Source organism: Typopeltis vanoorti, chromosome 4, assembly GCF_054136105.1.
Source record: "Typopeltis vanoorti isolate ZY-2024b chromosome 4, IOZ_Tvanoo_1.0, whole genome shotgun sequence".
NCBI classification, from domain to species: Eukaryota; Metazoa; Arthropoda; class Arachnida; order Uropygi; family Thelyphonidae; genus Typopeltis; species Typopeltis vanoorti.
This window is the reverse complement of record NC_143552.1, coordinates 144909391-144927605: the sequence shown is the minus strand read 5'-3', so window position 1 is coordinate 144927605 and position 18215 is coordinate 144909391. Positions and strand designations below refer to the sequence as shown.

Sequence of the window (18215 nt, the reverse complement as noted above, 5' to 3'; positions counted from 1 at the left end):
CTCAGCCCATCTCCCAGTCCTTTTTAGGACTTTCGGATGTTTATATTTAACATTCTTCACAATCACAGATAATCACCCAAATCAACTAATTTGACAGCCAGCGGACTACAAACCCTCGGATCGTTTCAAATATAAAAAACCGAAATCCGCCATCGCAAGAGAAAGCTAATACAGCTTACAATGCTCACAATGAGCGGGTAAATTACCCACAATAATCCCTTCACATAAAAGCTAAAATCAGATGAAGGGATGAGAAGTCAAGGATTTGGTCCATCTCCCAAAGAAGTTCCAAACAAATGTGTTCCCAGTTGTGCAGATTTTTAAGCATTCGTTGAGTACTCAGTATACAAAAAAAGGTCGAAACCGGTCTGGGTAGTGACTGTCTATCATAATGTAGAACAGAATACATCTCCTAGGAGCTGTGTTTTACATTACGAGAAAATACTTAAGAACAGTAATCGGAGCTTCCTCCACCTTTACTACAAATTGCCCTAGCATTGCACTACCAAGTGTTGGCATACGCTTGGACTCGCCGAACTGTATATATAGTTTTCTATATTCGGCATGAGACTCTTAGAGTAGATTTACTATCTTTGAGTTTCTTATTCGGATAAGAAATAATGTTGTATTCAATATCCACTTAATTTTGAATGACTCGTTATACTTTTAATATACTTTTATTATTTCTCAGCCATTCTATCCTATAGTTATATGCAGTTTATAAAAGAGGAAATAACAGCATCGTGACAAGTGAAACAACTCCTTTATTTCAGGCAATAAAACTGAAAATACTGTTCTCTTTTTTGGCATAAAAACTGGTGGTATTTTGTTTTATCACAAACTAAACAAGTTCTGTTCCCCACCCAAAATGCGGTTGTGTTCATAATATTTCTCGCTTCTTTTATATATTAACCAATTGATAACGCGAGTTGAATTTAACTCCATAGAAATTCTAGTTTAATGGTTTGGGGCTGTATTTATAACCACCGATTCCCAATCTTTAATACCCTGCCACGAATCCATTCCATTAAATCCTGGGGGTAGATTGATGAGACATCATAAGAACATGCAGTGGGTTGGAACTCAACACATATTTCATCCATCACAACCTTTATGACGATATTAGGAGTTCTCAAATAATAAGACCAAAGAAGTTATTTTTAGTTTCAACTTCGGAAGCTGAAAAAAAAAACCGAACGCAGTATTAATGCAAATCATTACATTTTTTTTGGGTTGGTAGTTAAAGAAATCTTCTTGTAATCGACTAGGAAACTCATTGGCAAATTTTAAAAATTTTGTGGATGATTTGTATATGATTCTAAAGTTCAACAATTTGGAACTTTTAATTATGCTTTGGTGTTGTTGCAGCGTGAATAAATGTAGATCTATAGATATTTTAAAAAATGCAAATGATGAATTAAATGCTCATTTTTCTCAAAAGATAGGAAAGCAAAAATATTCTCATGAGCACTTAGTTGCTTTAAATCTAAAATACTATAAAAGCATAAAGAATTCTGAGATCTATTCTCAACTCCTGGAAAAACAGAAATTTTCCTGCACTAAATGTCCAAGTTTTTGTTAGCGTCGTTTTTAAGATAATTACAACGTTCAACCACCTGGGAGTTCCACGAATAACATAAACTGCATCGCTATCTATTTGTATTCTGCAGTGCAGGGTGATCATAAAGTCTGTATCGGGTATTTCAAAATTAAAAGGAAGAACAATTACGTTACTAACTTCAGTTTGCCCTAAAGATCACCTCTTATCTTCAGAGGAAGTGTTATCGAGAAATTCAGAAAATATTAAGAAGGAAATTTTTATTCGACTCGCATTGTTGAATTTAAATCTCAAGTTGACAGAAAAAGGGTTCAAAAAGCTGCACATTCATGACATTTTCTTTTTCAAGCAAAGATTCTTTCGATAGCTATTTTGAATGCTTAAATAATCATTTAAAAACTCTGATTACGTATATGAAACTTTTAATTTAGAAGGAAACGATCGAACAGGCAGCAACCGTGGGTAGCAGTTGCCAGTCTGTAGGCAAGCCTTCTTAACAAAGTGAAATGGCTGTTTAAGTGCCATCTGTTGTCTCAATTGTTCGTACACCTGCATGTGGGCATTAATATAGTATTTCGGAGTTGGAATATTTAAAAATGGACGAACCTCAAACAAGGTTTGCGGATATAAAAAAAAACGATAATAATAATAATTATTATTATAATATTTGCAGTGTCTAATAATATATTTCAGTATCGAACTGGATTTGAACCCAGAAGTGAAGGATATATAAAATTAATTCGTTTCTCCCTTGTACTTTAATTTTTTTAAATTATTAAAAATAAAATTTAAAAAAATCAAATAATTTGGTTTTTTAAAGTGCATTTTTAAAACTGTTATATGTTCGACCTTGGCTGTGTAAAGTGAATATTACACACCCCTAGGTTGCAACTAGAGATAGGCCGAGAGTAATTCAACTGAGTCTGGTGACTCCCAAATAGCAAGAGATCGATATTCGGTATCAACTCAGACGCGCGTGTATACTCGGTTGTTCAACTTTTGTAAACACAGTCCAAAGATATAATTTAAGCCTCAGGAAGTAAAGGTGAACCACCTCATACATTAAACTGTTTACAACTCTTACATGGACTATTGAGAAGTTACGGAATACACAACGGGGGAAAAGTGTGGTGTTTTTTTTTTATAAATTAACGCAATAAAATGACGAAATTTACCGTACGCTTTACAAGTTTTATAAGGAGCATAAATAAGTGAAATAACGAAGCGACTTGAATCGAAGCAAACAAGAAAAACAGAATTCATTATCAGGATATAGCGTTTTGTTCGTTCTCTGACTACGGGTTCTCATTTCACTACCGGGTCGAATTTTTTGGAATTAAGGAAACAGAACCATCTGACGATTCCAACAATCCAATTATATCTGTTAATTTTTCTTTAACCAGTTTACCGGATAAAAAACCCTCCAATTCTGCTCTGAATATGGATGTTATTGAATGCCTTTAAAACAGTTGGGGAAGAGTTTTAAACCAATTCAAGACCATCACTTTGTTTACTGGAGACCCGAAGTGGCTTGAAAAATTCCTTGTTTGGTTTCTACTGAAGAATGTTCGGATTATATTAACCCGTCACAGTACTAATATGCAAAAAGATGGAATTATCATTAAAAAGAACTTGAAACAGTAAATGAAATATATCTGGATTCAAAAACAATATAATTTTAAAAATGCAGAATGTTGTTCTTTAAAAACCATTCAAACAACTGTTATATTAAGTAGCAAAAAATAATTCCTTTGCTAATGTGTGTTTTTTTTTTTTTTTTTCATCAACAACGGGCTTATTAAACATTTGCATAGTAATGTTAAAATTATCATTTTACTTTTCCCCACACCCTCTTGTTGGCTGAAAATTAGGAACAAGGGGGTGCAAATCGTCCGTAATTTTGTTTGCTGGAGGCGGCACGAAAAGAGAGTGAGTTTGAATGGTTGGCATCAACCGCCACTATAATGCCGTCTAAACTGAGAGAAGGGATACTCAGCTCACCGGGTAGACTCATTTTGGTGAATTACCCATTTGTCTATAGGCAGTAATAGTATATAAAATACTATATACTATAATATAATATAATATAATATAATATAATATAATATAATACAATAAATATCATTTAGTAACAAGAATAAGAAATTAAATTAAATTAAAGACTAGTTCTCTTATAAATGTGGACGGTATACCATATGCGACCTGATTGGCTGAGTAGATAATGTATCCACATCCACACTCCAACCAACAGCCTACGAGTTCAAATTCCGCAATCAACATTGATATTTTGTGAATATCCTTACATGAAGTGGGAATTGAGCGTATACAAAAAATTGACATCACATTTAAAATATGTAATTTCTTTAAGCGCAGAATAATGGAATTACTCTTTTCAATAATAATTACGTAAGAAATATAATGGTGTTTTCAGAAATTCTAAATAAATTCTCGAATATTTTTAAAAACTACAAATTTCCTTAATTTTTTAGAATTTGGTAATTGTTTACAATTAAACTGTTTATTAAATAATAAATCTTTTCAAATATCGTTTAAATATTGATAAAATATAACTGGGTGATAACTTTGTCCTGTTGAAAAATAAAATAGCGTTTCACACAGGAATGGGCATTTAACATAGTTTACATATCATGTGCACACATTAATGACAGTTGTCAAATGTGAAGGATGACCATTTATTTGTTGTTAATTTCTCGAGCTCAAAAATAAAAAAAGAAAGAATTTTTGCAGATTTAATTAAAACGCAATATGACCTGTGTCACTATGGATCCACAGTCGATTTCCTTGTACACACACCCAGCTATAGACACGCGCTATGGAAAAGTTTGGTTAAACTCGTGTTATCGCTATAGTTCTTAACGCTATAGATGAAACATGTTATCACAAAGAAGACCTGCTTATAAAATCACGATCTTATGATCTGACATCCACCACTGCAATTAAATTGCTAATTTCTGCTCTGATCATTTCCTTTGTGTTATGGAAGATGGCTGACTTTGTTCAGCTTTCTCTACAAATCTCTCTAAAATTCATGATGCCATCTAGAAATGGCATCATGAATCCATCTGTTATGCCAGGTGACTTTCTTCGGATTTTCTCGCCGGAATATTTTTTTTTTGCCCCAATTATTTCTCCAATTTCCTTCTAGTGGTCAACTATTCCAAGCTATAAGCTTAAATATGACTCTTCGCCATATCTGATAGGATAAACTTGACAATTGCAATGGTATCTACAGTAGCTCTCCATTTCCTCTCAAGACATCTTCTCTCATCTGTGCAACTGCTAACACTATACGAATACACGAAATCCACCTTACCTTAGAATACTGTTATCAAGAATAAGGTAGTGCACCAAAAATCTCAATGATAATCTCTCGCTTTCACATACACACCCTTATTCCAGTCGCATTCTAAAAAAAACGTGTTTGTTCCCTTGCCTCTTTTAGAAGCATTTGGGCACTGTTTCCCTAAACTTATGCCACCTTTCCTCCACCTTTCCCATAAGCCTGAAAGTAATTACTGGTTACATCCTTTCATTACCAAGCTCCATATCTGCCCAAAACTAACTTATCCCCCGTCTCTTTCATTCCATCTACTTCCGTGCATTTGGAAGTCTTTTTCCCCAACACTTTTTCCCTGATGAATACTTCCGGTTTCTTCTTAACCGCTTGTCCACACACACACACACACACACACACACACACACACACACACACACACACACACACACACACACGGCATCAACGTGATATAGGATTTTCAAGTTCACATCCTTTTCTATCCTAATTTACGCTCACGCGTAGGCCCACACTTTTACCGTGTAGGCATTCGGGATCGAAATCCTACGGAATAAGTTGGTTACTTCTTATTCCAGGAGTGTCTAATGCCTGTAGATCCGTGTGTGTGTGTTCACGGGTCCGGTCTGCCTGTTCTTGGGGACACGAAAAACCCGAGTTTCCGGGAGAAAAAACTATCTACTGCTGTATGAGACCGGCTAACACACCTTTCGTCGAAAGTGACCAGAGAAAGATTCCTCACATCATGGACGGAAATCGAATCCAGGTCTTTCCCATCAAACCTTCCTCTATACTAAACTGAGTTATGGAGGCTCTAAGCTCAGATACGTGGGGTTGAATAAGCGATTCTAATTTCAATAAAATGAAAATAGCGTCATCTGAAACTAAATAACTGAAACTAAATAAACAACGCAATAGTTAATGTTCAAACGCTTAGGAGACAATTCATGACGAAAAACTGTTACCCAGCACAAACTAAACCAATCATTATCAACCAAACTTCTAATTATAATTATTTTAATGCTACTGAGAAAGATATACATATATGTTGTTTCACAAATTAAGCAAATTAGTGAGAAATCTCTCTTCCTTCGAGAATACCACAACCAGTCCTATATCCAGCAGGCATTTCACAATAAGCATTACAAATTGTTTACCGAATCGATCCTACCGACACATTAAATATTTAGCAATGTTTGCTTGCTTCAATTAAACAAAGTAATTGACTAATTTGTATGCCTAATTCTCATAATTAGAAATATCTGTGTAACTTTCACAAACTCGAGGCTGTTTTAATGCGAGTTCCGAACAAAAGACTGCATCTGTTTTGTGTTTGTTTTCGAGTGAAATTTCTTGGTTCAGTTAAACATAAAAATTCCATTAGGCTTCTCTTGATAGGAAATTTGTGCATTTCAAGAAAATACAAATTAAGTCTGGTTAATCAGCACAGAAATGAATTATTAATAATAGTAAAATTTACTACAACAGGAAGATATTTAATTTGTGAGCGCTACAGATTTACAGTACCTTTCAAAATATAAAGGCCATGAAAATTATTTTCTCTTGTTAAGAAAATATAAACAATAGAATATCTTTACTTAAACAAAAATAAGTAACATAAAATATTACATTCAGTTCCATCATTTTTACTTATATTTTTTATTAAAAATCTAAAAAATAATATTATTTACATATAACCTTCTTTTATCCTGCATAATGTTAAACTAATATTGTATATAAATTCTCATTGAACACGTTCGTGATCAAGGCTGATTGGGTGATTGATTGATTCAATCCCTTGGAGGGTAATGGATGGCAATGCTGTAGCCAATGAAGTACTAATTGAGGCTAGGCTATTGCTGTTACCCTCCTGCCATGATCAGAGCTTTAATTCCTCAATAACACCTTATCCATACATTGTTCTCTACAGATAACGGGGAAAATGAAAAGCATTCTTGCTTCGCCCCCTTTAAACCAGTCCTTATAAGGACTTATATAAGTTCGTGGTGGTTACTGAGTTGGGAGATAATCGACCGTGAGATGCGGTGATTAATACCTTTGAAGGGTAATGGATGGCAATGCTGTAGCCAATGAAGTTCCAACTGAGGCTCGGCTATTGCTGTTACCCTCCTGCCTTGATCAGAGCTTTAATAGCTCAATAACACCTTATTCCTACACTATCCTCTACAAATAACGGGGAAGAAAAAAGCATTCTTGCTTTGCCCCTTTAAGTCAGTCCTTATAAGGATATAAGGTTCGTGATCAAAATGCTTGATCAACAGTCACTAAAGCATAAATGGCTAAAAACATTATCAGTCAGATTCTCAATTCACCATACATTTACAGCTGAGTAAATACTTTTTAATTTCCAAATCTTTAGTTCCATCGGAAACTATCTTTTAAGCCTAATCACAGGACACACTAAATTATACTGTACTTGTTACTGGATCCAATCCACAGGATTATTGTAATTTGCTCGAACGCTTCATTACTATGCCAAAACCTCTAAACGATACTTTTCGAGGAGGTTTATAATGAATTCCTCAAATTGGGAAAACTGCTGAGTGATGGCTGGCCGGGAAAAGTTAAGCTTTTTGATTCATTCTCACCCTCTGCAGTCACAGAAGATAACTCGGACGATACAAGTGAGGAGCTCATTACTCAGTTGCAGTCTCCCCCAGACTTTGAAGCCGAACGTGTGCGCAAGAAACGCAAAATCGCTGACACAGAACCTCTCATAGATTTTCGTATGGAAGAGGATACTCCCAGTTCCAATCCCTCGACCGCCACGAAAAAGAGGGTTCCGCCGATAGTCCTCCGGGATAAGAAAAGATGGACACACTTAAGGTCCACCATGATAAACTCACAGATACAGTATCTCTCAGCCAAGAACACTGATGATGGTATAAAAATTCAGCCGTCTACTGTGACTGATTACAGGAAACTGACCAAAGTGTTAGACTCTAGAAAAATTTAATACCATATCTATTCTCTTGATTCGGAGAAAAATTTGAAGGTGGTACTTTAGGGTGTACGGAGGATATAACTACAGATGAAATTGAGGCTGACCTCCAGGACCTGCCACCCATTAAGATCAGCAGAATGACTAGAGCAGACAAAATCCCTATGACTCTGGTCTTATTTGAAATCCACAAAGCCTATAAGAATATCTATGATTTAACATCAGTCTGTGGACTCCGGATCACCCCACAGCCACTCCGTAAAAGGGCATCTACTGGTCAATGCCATAGATGCCAAAAATTTGGCCATGCTCAAAGCCTCTGCAAGGCAGAGTACAAATGCCTGAAATGTGCTAAGAACCACCTCACGAACACCTGCACAAAGCCAAAAACTACCTCGGATAAATGTGCCAATGGTGGCCCTGATCCAGCGAACTACTCAGGATGTATTCAGGATGTATTCAGCACTCAAAGCACAGACGGATGAAGGCAGCTAAACCAGCCTCTTCCTCTAGTAAAATAACACCTGAGTCCCCCCTCTCCACAGCCTGAGACCCGGCAACAACAGTCGGTGACCTTCAAAGACAGTGGAAGCCAAAGGCAAACGAGAAGTTATACTGATGTGGCACGCACAAACAAACCAACATCAGCACAAAATCCGCCAATAGCACCTACTAATCGGACAGCAATTATTACGGCCTCTCTTGCTAACTTGCTACAAGATTTCAGCCGGCTAATCCTTCAGCAACCTCCACTAAAAGATTCCTACGGGAAACTCAGGCCATCCTCACAGCAATCATAAATGAATTAAAATCAGACTCATTCCAGCCTCCCTTCAGATCACTGCATGGAATGCAAACGGCTTAAGGAACAAAATTCTGGAGCTACAAGATTCCACCTACGGATACAACCATACATTATACTAATCAATGAAACTCATCATCGACCCTCAGACAGCCCCAACATACCGGGTTATCTCATGTACAGAAATTACAGAGGCGGTGGCACTGCTATCATCATTAAAAATTACATTAAGCACCATTCTGTGAACAACCCATCAACCACTAACCTTGAAATTACAGGCGTGGAAGTTTTCACCAGCTCTTCTGGCAGATTGAAAATCTATTCAGCTTACAATCCACCCTTAAAAACTCTACTGCACACTGATCTAAATGCCATTTTAAGAGTTAGAGTACCCATCATTATTGCTTGGGATTTAAACTCCAAACACCCTGCTTGGAATTGTAGAACCAACAACAAGAATGGCTACATCCTTTCCAACTACATAGGATCAAACTATGCTGTTGTGGCAGGACATACCGAACCAACTCATCTCAGTATGTTTAGCACTGCTGACATCCTGGATATAGCTATCCTGCAAGACATTAAACTTCAGTACAGCCTTAAATCACTAAACGAGCTGTCATCGGATCACAACCCAATTCCACTACAACTGGCAGAACAAGAATACCGGGTCTCTTCCCTCTCACTCTGGCATATCGTTGGATAGATTGTCTAAAGCACTTAGGGATCCAATTAAACCTGTCCCTCACATATACACAGAAGTAGATGTGGAATCTGCAGTGACTAGCCTCACCCAAGAAATAAAGTCCGCTATAACGGTTGCTACCTTCTACAAGTCTGTCCCAAAGCCTGGTCGTTTGCCCGAGGATATTATCGACCTGATCGGAGAGAACAGAGCGAGGAAGAGATTTTGTAACACTCGCACACCTCGGGACAAAACTGTTCTTAATAGATTGAACGGGGCATTGAGAGATGCACTTAAAACTCATGGAAACCAAGTTTGGGATGAAAAGTTAGCCGCTATCTCACCTATTGATCACTGTATCTGGGGGTTACTGAGAAACATCAAAAACAAAAACAGATTCCCCCCCATAATCTCTCACCAGGGCCTAGTTCACACAGATGTATACAAGGCAAAAGCCATAGTAAAGAATCTAGAGGAGCAGTGCAAACCTTCATATGAAAACTTAGATTTCAATTACTTATATAAAATCTACAGACAGGTCAGACACGTATTAAAACTCCCAGATACCAGTGCTGACCATATTGCACCCACGTCACCTTTTGAAATATATGATATTATTAAAAAAATTAAAGAGCAATAAAGCTCCTGGACCAGACGGTATCTCAAATAGGGTGATCAAACTACTGCCCCATAAAACTGTACTGCACTTGACTATAATGATTAATGCCATCTCAAGGTTTCACTGTTTTCCTTCCATCTGGAAACAGGCTGATGTAATCCCAATTCATAAACCAGGTAAGGACCCGCACCTCCCCCACAATTATCGTCCAATCAGTCTTATCTCCACTCTGGATAAGGTTACAGAGAAGGTCATCCTCTCTCGATTTCAAGCCTCTGTAAACGAATTAGACATCATTCCTAAAGAGCAGTTAGGCTTTCGACAGCACCATAGTACCACCTTACAAATCCATAGAATTGTGGAATACATCACCACCAGCTTTAACTGGCGCCAGTGCACAGGAGCTGTTTTTCTAGACCTATCCAAAGCACTTGACAAAATATGACATTTCGGACTGCTACACAAACTTATCTCAGCCGGTATCTCACTAAAATGGTTCATCTAATCCGAACATATCTTCAGAATAGATCAATACAAGTCAAAATCAATAGTTCTACCTCATCCCAGCGCCACATCTTTGATGGAGTGCCGCAGGGATCTCTACTGGCTCCATTGCTGTTTTCTACAATCCGATGTCTTCCATCCTGGCCCTTTATGCGGACGATACAGCAATACAAACCAGATCTCTCCGACCACATTTCATTACCAGAAGGCTTCAAGAAAACTTTCGAAAGTTGGAGGGTTTGTTCTCCAAATGGAGATTGGAAGTCAACCCAAAAAAAGGTTAGCCATTATTTTCTCGAAAAGGCCAATATCTCCTGCAGGAGACGTATTACTATTCAATACTAAAATTCCCTGGTAGAACGAAACAAAATACCTGGGTGTAATGCTCGACGAAAAGCTAACTTTCAACCAACACATCAAGTCTATGTACGCGAAGGCATCTAAAGCCATCGCTCAGATCTATCCGCTAATAAATAGAAATAGCAAGCTAAGTAACAGAATCAAATTGTAACTATACCAGATGACAATTCGTCTTATCATCACCTGCACGTCTCCAGCCTGGCGCCACACCTCTAATACTAACATTATCGAAATACAACGAGTATAGAACAAGTGCTTGAGAATGATTCTGAACGCCCCATGGTATGTTAGAAACAATCAACTTCATAGAGATACAAAGTTGATTTTTTAAAATTTATATTTACTTATATTTTCTTCTTCCTACAATCTTTAGCAACTAAGTTTTTCCTAAAGACGTCCATACACCCCAATGATCTAGTGCAGCAAGCTGTAGCATACGAGGCTACGGATATGTTCAAATATAAAAGACCAAAAGTCATTCTAACTTCCTTCACCCCTAAAGACATAAATGTCAATTGAACACGTTTGGTAAGTTGTGCACTTTTCATAACTGTACTTGAGATACTGTTTCTATGGTAACCAATCATATTGGATAGAAATTAGTAACGAAATATATTGATATGATTTCTCCACTTATACATGCGTACACAAATGAAAGTAGAAATATATAGATGATATTTAATCTGTATCCAAAAAACAAAAACTATTGCATATAAGAAAGAATATATAAAATATTAAATATATAAAAAAACTAATTTATAAAATGATCCATCATAACTTACCTTTAAGAACATAAACGAAGACACTTGTTGCGTCGGCATTTGATGGACAACACGTATAATTTCCTGAGTCAGAGGGCTGAGCATCTGGGATTAGCAGACGACTGATAGCTGTGTCTCCTACAGATTTTTGTAGAGTAATATCTCCCCTCGTTGTATCGTAGTTGATCATTCTGTCATCATGATACCAGAATACAAACACAGGTGGCTCAGGACTTTTGGTGATCATACAAGTAAGATTAATAGGACTACCATCCTCCACATAAATGTCAGGACCTCCACTTATTTTAGCTTCTGGAACTAAAGGAATCACATAAAAATAAATAAATAAAGTGCCTTATGGTTAAGTTACACAGTAATAAGATTTGTTTATTGACTTCACTAGCCCGTAACTAAATATACATATTCAGTGATCATTTTTATATTTGCCTTCAATAATCAGGGTTTAGTAGCATACACAGAGCCTCCGTAGCTCAGTCGGTATAGAAGCCCTTTGGACGGAAATCTTGGCAAACGAAAAGTTAGAAAAAATACAGCTATATCCAACTTAATCTGAATTTAGTAAAGCCAAGATGGCAAACATTTTTTTCATACACATACATACATACATACATAAATTAGGAGCCTTCGTAGCTCAAACCGGCCCATGAATACACGCATCTACAGACATAGGACATACCGGGAGGTATAGGGCTAACCACCTTATCCTCGAGGCGATTGCGGTTTAACATCGTAATAGGCCATGCCTAATAAGAACGTAACGGGCCACTAGGCCTAATTTACGTAATAGAGGAGGAGGAGTATACACATCCATCGACCTGGTTAGCAAGTAGATAGCGTCTCCGCATTACAGTTTCCAATCCCGCTATGGAATGGATATTTGTGTCTTTTAGGCGGTAGATCTTGTTGATCAGTGTGAATATGTTTTATTATGTTTATTCTATTATGTTTGGTTAAGACATTGTTTTCATTCACAGTCATGAAAGGATAAACTGTTCCATGATTTCTATTCTGTTTTTTACGCTTACGCGTAATCCCCGTTGTGCCATGTAGGCTTTCGTAACCAGAAGCAATGGAACAGGGTGTTAATCCTTATTGCTGTAGTCTCTTATGTTTGTATATTGCGTGTGTTCTTCTAGCCGGTTTGCCTGTTTTGCGGATTGAAAAATCCAAGTTTGCGGAATTAAAAACGTTGCTACTCCCGGTTAACTCACCTTCAGATGAAAAGCTGAGATGAAAGTCTTCCGTCCTAGACGGGATTCGAACTGGGGTCTTCCCAACAAAGAACATGGTCGAAAACGAGTGAGCTAGGGAGACTGCTGTATGATTTAAAATGGTGATATTAGTTACAAGCTATTAACGTAAGAACATGCCAAAGACTTCATTTTTCATGCATTTATGCGTAATAGTAATACTTGACCACTTATTAAGCAAATCGAAAACTAAGCGTAATAATAATAATAATAATAATAATAATAATAATAATAATAATAATCAATCTTATTTTAATTAGCAAAACTGTTTGTTTTGCGTTGAGTTTATTAATGACATTAACTATTGATGTTGAACCATCATAGTCTAAAAAAAAAAAAATAAATAAAATAAATAAATAATAATAATAATAATAATTGGCAGAAGTGGGAGAAAGAAAATATGGCCAACCCTGACCTACTTCATACTAAGATGTTTCACTGCCTTCTCTCTCCCTGTATTCATTTAAACTTTAATTAATACATTAGCAAACTGAACTCAATTTTCAATTATAATTCTGCCACGCTTGCACAGTATTTAATGAATTTAACAAAATTGATATTATCGTGGTTGTTTGGTTTACCTAATGATCCTTTACACATAGGAGCACACGCACGTTATAGAAATTATAGATGTTTGGAGCAACGGCAAACTCATTTTCTATACTACGAATCGCCATTAAATATCGAGGCAATAATCATTATAAAGTGAGTTTAATCAATCTTATTTTAATTAGCAAAACTGTTTGTTTTGCGTTGAGTTTATTAATGACATTAACTATTGATGTTGAACCATCATAGTCTAAAAAAAAAAAATAAATAAATAAAATAAAAAAAGAAGAATTAAACCTATGTTGCCAAAAAAGGAAATAATAATAACCATATAATTTTATGTTATACAGTACTTTTAAAAAAATCATAAAATCTTAAAATTTGAAATGTAAACAATTCAAGGAAAATATGTCGATACGCCATTTATTCTAGTATATAAGTTATTTATGAAATGCTCTTAGCTATTCTAATTGCATCTTTAGATAGGAAGATTGTGTATATATGTCCAACAGATTGCTTGTAACAAGGGTTGGGAGCCCTTTGTGAGGAAGGGTTACAGAGAACAGAAGCATGTAGATTAAAAAAAAGTGGAGACGAAGGTTCTATGATTTGGTAGTTGCACAGAAAAAGGGTGCTTGGTGCCAGTTCGGTGGAAGTGTTTGTAGAAAGAGCTGAACCAGACTATACGCATGCTGAATTAGAAAATTTTATTAAATACCGTCTTGGACCTCCTTTATTATTATTATGCTCCGAAATCCAATGTTCCGAAATCAAACCTGTAACACACGCAAAATACCTCGGTCTCTATATAGATTCCCACCTTAAATGGGCAAAACACATAGAATACCTACACACCAAACTCCGGATCATCGCAGCAAAACTCTTCCAAGTTAAAGACATTATTCCACCCAACATAAAAAAACTTCTATATCACGGTATCTGCGAATCCCTACTCAGATACGGATAATAGTCTTTACAAATACATCAAACAGCCACCTAACAAAATTAGAAACACTACACAGGAAAATCGTGTCAACAGTGATCTGGACACTTTACATCCAACAACCAATATCCGACAAGCACATGGCGATACACAGAATTCTGAGCATTAAAAACCTGAAACACTACAAGCCATTAACAAGGAATCACTTCAACATCACCTATCGAAACAACAGAGACACATATCGTATAACACGACCTACGACAACTCTCTACATCCCCACACCCTTCAACAACTCATACGGTTCTTCTGTGAGATCATATCAGATACCCACGCAACTCAACAACCTACCAAGAAAGTTAAAACCCATAGATAACTACAGAACATTAAAAAACGAACTCTGGAAAATATACCAACAAAGTTAAGAAACCATTAACACTAATATACACATCACAAATCACTAGCATCCAATGCCTAGATCCATACATAAACAGTAGTAACAACACAAATAGTGAAGGCTAAATCCCACTCTCTTCATAAAAGCTAACCCAAGCTTCGAAGTAGGTGGGATTAACTTGCCTCACTCATCTACAAGTAATCCTTATAAGCAAATGCAGAAATTTGTATGTATAATCATTCTTTCTCTTTCTCAAACTTAAAAAAAAAATGTAACACCTCCAGGGAGTCCAAAGACTCATCGAGGGAAGGCACTTACTCTACAACACTCTGTCTCCACCACTCCAGTAACCGCAACTACCTTCATCATCTACACCACCGCTATCTACCGCCGTCCATCACTACTAGCATTTTCACAGACAATCAGAAACATCCATGCCCATTGTGGGATTCGAACCCGCAGCCTTTTGGGTGGAAAGCGGATAGGCTGACCTAATCGGAGTTTAACACACTGGTATCCCAACCATTGACTGCTAATATCTATCATGTTTATTTTCCTGCAATGCAGGGTTATTTTTCCACTAATTAAACACCCGGGATATCTCACCTTTGGAGAAACCAGTCAACTCTGCTGTTTTCAAATGCGTGGCTCCACCAGATATGCACCCACAATAAATCGTTTATGGAACTCTGAAAGATCTTTTGTTTTTCTAATTGTGATCAACGCTACTGATGATTACTGACCAGCAGCATTCTTAAATAATTGTCCATAACACGTAATGACGCACCTGACCAAGTTTTACATACATGCTGCGTAAGTGATGTTTATGTACATCTGAATAAATGTTTCTAATTCAGTGGCTTGTATGCGTATGTGAAATAGTGTTTGAAGCGAGACGAAAATCATTTGTCAGCTGAATCACCTTCCTGTGGATGACATCAAGAGCTTTATAGAGATATTTCTGGTGTATCACACCCAGTATCCTTCTACTGTACAACGACTAACTCCCCTAGCATTCCTCTCAACTCCCCCCCCCCCCTTTTTATCCATTTGCCTCTGTTCTCTGCGATACAAAGTGTTTGTATCCCAACCATTGTTACCCTCGAATCAACGGACAAATATCATACAAATTTATATCCATAAATACTCGTATAAAGATAAGGCTGGTTAAAAATAAAATACAGTAAATAGATGTGTTACAATTTTCTGAAAAATCGATCAAAAAATAAATAAAGACATACTAGTAGAATATCTATATCAATATAGAATATTTATATCTAAATATGCAATTCGATATCTTAAACGAATCCTAAGTCTGTCGAAATGTGGAATAATATTCCAAAATTGATAAGTTGGGATTCGTACAGAGGAGCTGAATGATGGATGAAATGAGTTTGTGCAGAAAACGATGATTAGTTTTTTTTTTTTTAGAGATTTCAGATTATTAATGGATTAAGCCAGATGAGGTTTGAACTGGAAATATCAGTCGAATAAGAGAAATCTGATCCTCTCTAGTTATTTGTTTATTTTGTTTATCACGAAAAAGAAGAGAAAGATGTATTGTGATAGCATAGAAGGTAATCTGCTTCTCTTCCCATTTGAAGAATACTGTGGAGATCGGAGTTTAACACACTGGTAACAGAAGATCTTGATGGTCGGGAGTTTATACACAGAAGGATTTTCAAATGAGTATGAGAAATGGAGCTTACTATTATGATCAAAATTATGAATCGGATTATTGTGCAGCGACAGCAGATTATTGATGTATTAGAGGAAGACAGATTCTGAGACACTTCTGCAATGGTTGTAAAGTTCAGCAAGAGGAATATATCCACCATGATATGCAGCCATGGGCAGAGAGAGAAAACTATCTGCTCAGTTACATAGAGGTAGAATGTAGACCAATGATGGAAATTTACTGAGCAGACTTCTATGCCAGATACAATCATATGTCCTGGAAATATCAAGAGCAATAGTAAAGGTTTCTGCACACCCCGTTCCATGGCAAGTTTTCGGTGATGGGGAGAGAGTGAAGCACATTAAAAGATCTGCCAAGGATCTAAAGTGATGGAATCCATACTGATGGGCCTTACGTAATGAAGCAGGTTACTGCTGATGATTTTCTCCATAATGATGGATAAAATTGAGGCAAGAATGATGGATCGGCAGGCTTTGAGCAGCTTTGAATTTATTCATGATAATTTTGAATTTTTTTTTCATGCTTCAGCATGTGAGTAAGACTTATATTTATTTACTGGAATGAAGGGTTCACTGAAATAGAGGATTTTTATTCCCTATCCTTTCCAAAATTCCTATTAACTTTCCAAGCCACCGGTTAAGAACAGGTACTTCAAGGCAGTTCAAAAAAATAAATAAAAATAATAATAAAAAAAATCTCCTGCCAGTGATTTATTACGAAAACATCAGCCTTACTTATAATCAAGCATGAAATAATTGCAACATGTAACTTGCTCAGAGAAGTATTTTAAAGCAGTATATATACTGTATTTTCTTATTCAGTAGCCGTTAATATTAATAAATTTGTATCGTTCTCGCAAATGGGAAATGTCCTTAGGCATAGTGTAGGCACAGAATTAAATGTATGAAAGATGACTGAGAACAGCTCTTAGTTCTGTAATTACTATCCTGTAGTAAGTAAAAAGTCTCACCGCTGTGGGAAAAGGGTCCAGATCAAGGTAGGGTTAAAACTGACCCTCCTAGCTTCTTACATATCCACGTAAAACTCCACAACTCCCCATATTTGGTATTTAATAGATAAATCTTCGGTTACACTTATTGCCATCTTCAGTTTGGTTGATTATTTAAAAATTTAATATAATAAATATTTACACATCATGTACTTATGCTGATTCGCCGTAACTTATTGAAATCATTGTGTATTCAGTTTACATTATGAGCAAACATTGGTTATTGCAATGCTTGAAAGGGAAATGCAATGATGAAAATTATATTCTTATTATCAACAATTAAATGATACTTTATTATTATTATCAACAAATAAACTATCATTTAATTGCCTTCATTACTTCAGCATGCAATTAAGACAGAAATACCTTCTAGATGTGTCTTTTTTTTTCTTTAGTAAATGATCAATTTGTTGTTTATATAAAGATAAGATCGAAATGAAAACCGAATTGATCTGTGAAATCAGAAGATTTTCCCCTAGTTGGTCGTGCAATTGCTGAGATCAAAGGAAGTTCCCCTTTAATGGATTTCAATTAAGAAAATTACATACTGTAAAAGTGTTTTCCCCCAAAGGAAACCATTAACGATTCTAGAACTCTGATTAAATTTTATTTCTTTGGGAATTGAGATAAGTTGAAGGTGTCGAAGAAAAACACTTGTAGTCTAGACTAACATCCCACAAGAATATATTTTCCACTCTGCATGCAATAAATAATGAGAATTTAAAGAAATTGTTAGGAGAACATTCTCAGACAATGGGAAAAGAGAAATGACTGGAAAGCTATAAA

The 18215-nt window shown here is 36.2% G+C and overlaps 1 protein-coding gene across 1 annotated transcript in view; it reads right to left on the bottom strand.

The window, feature by feature from the left end:
• LOC150107733 (neurotrimin-like) overlaps positions 1-18215 on the bottom strand; it is a 274283-nt gene that overhangs the window by 41163 nt on the left and 214905 nt on the right. Inside the window, exon 4 of the mRNA XM_090391503.1 lies at positions 11586-11882. Within this exon, the coding sequence (XP_090247629.1) occupies positions 11586-11882 (297 nt within the window). The remainder of the gene's footprint in view (positions 1-11585; positions 11883-18215) is intronic.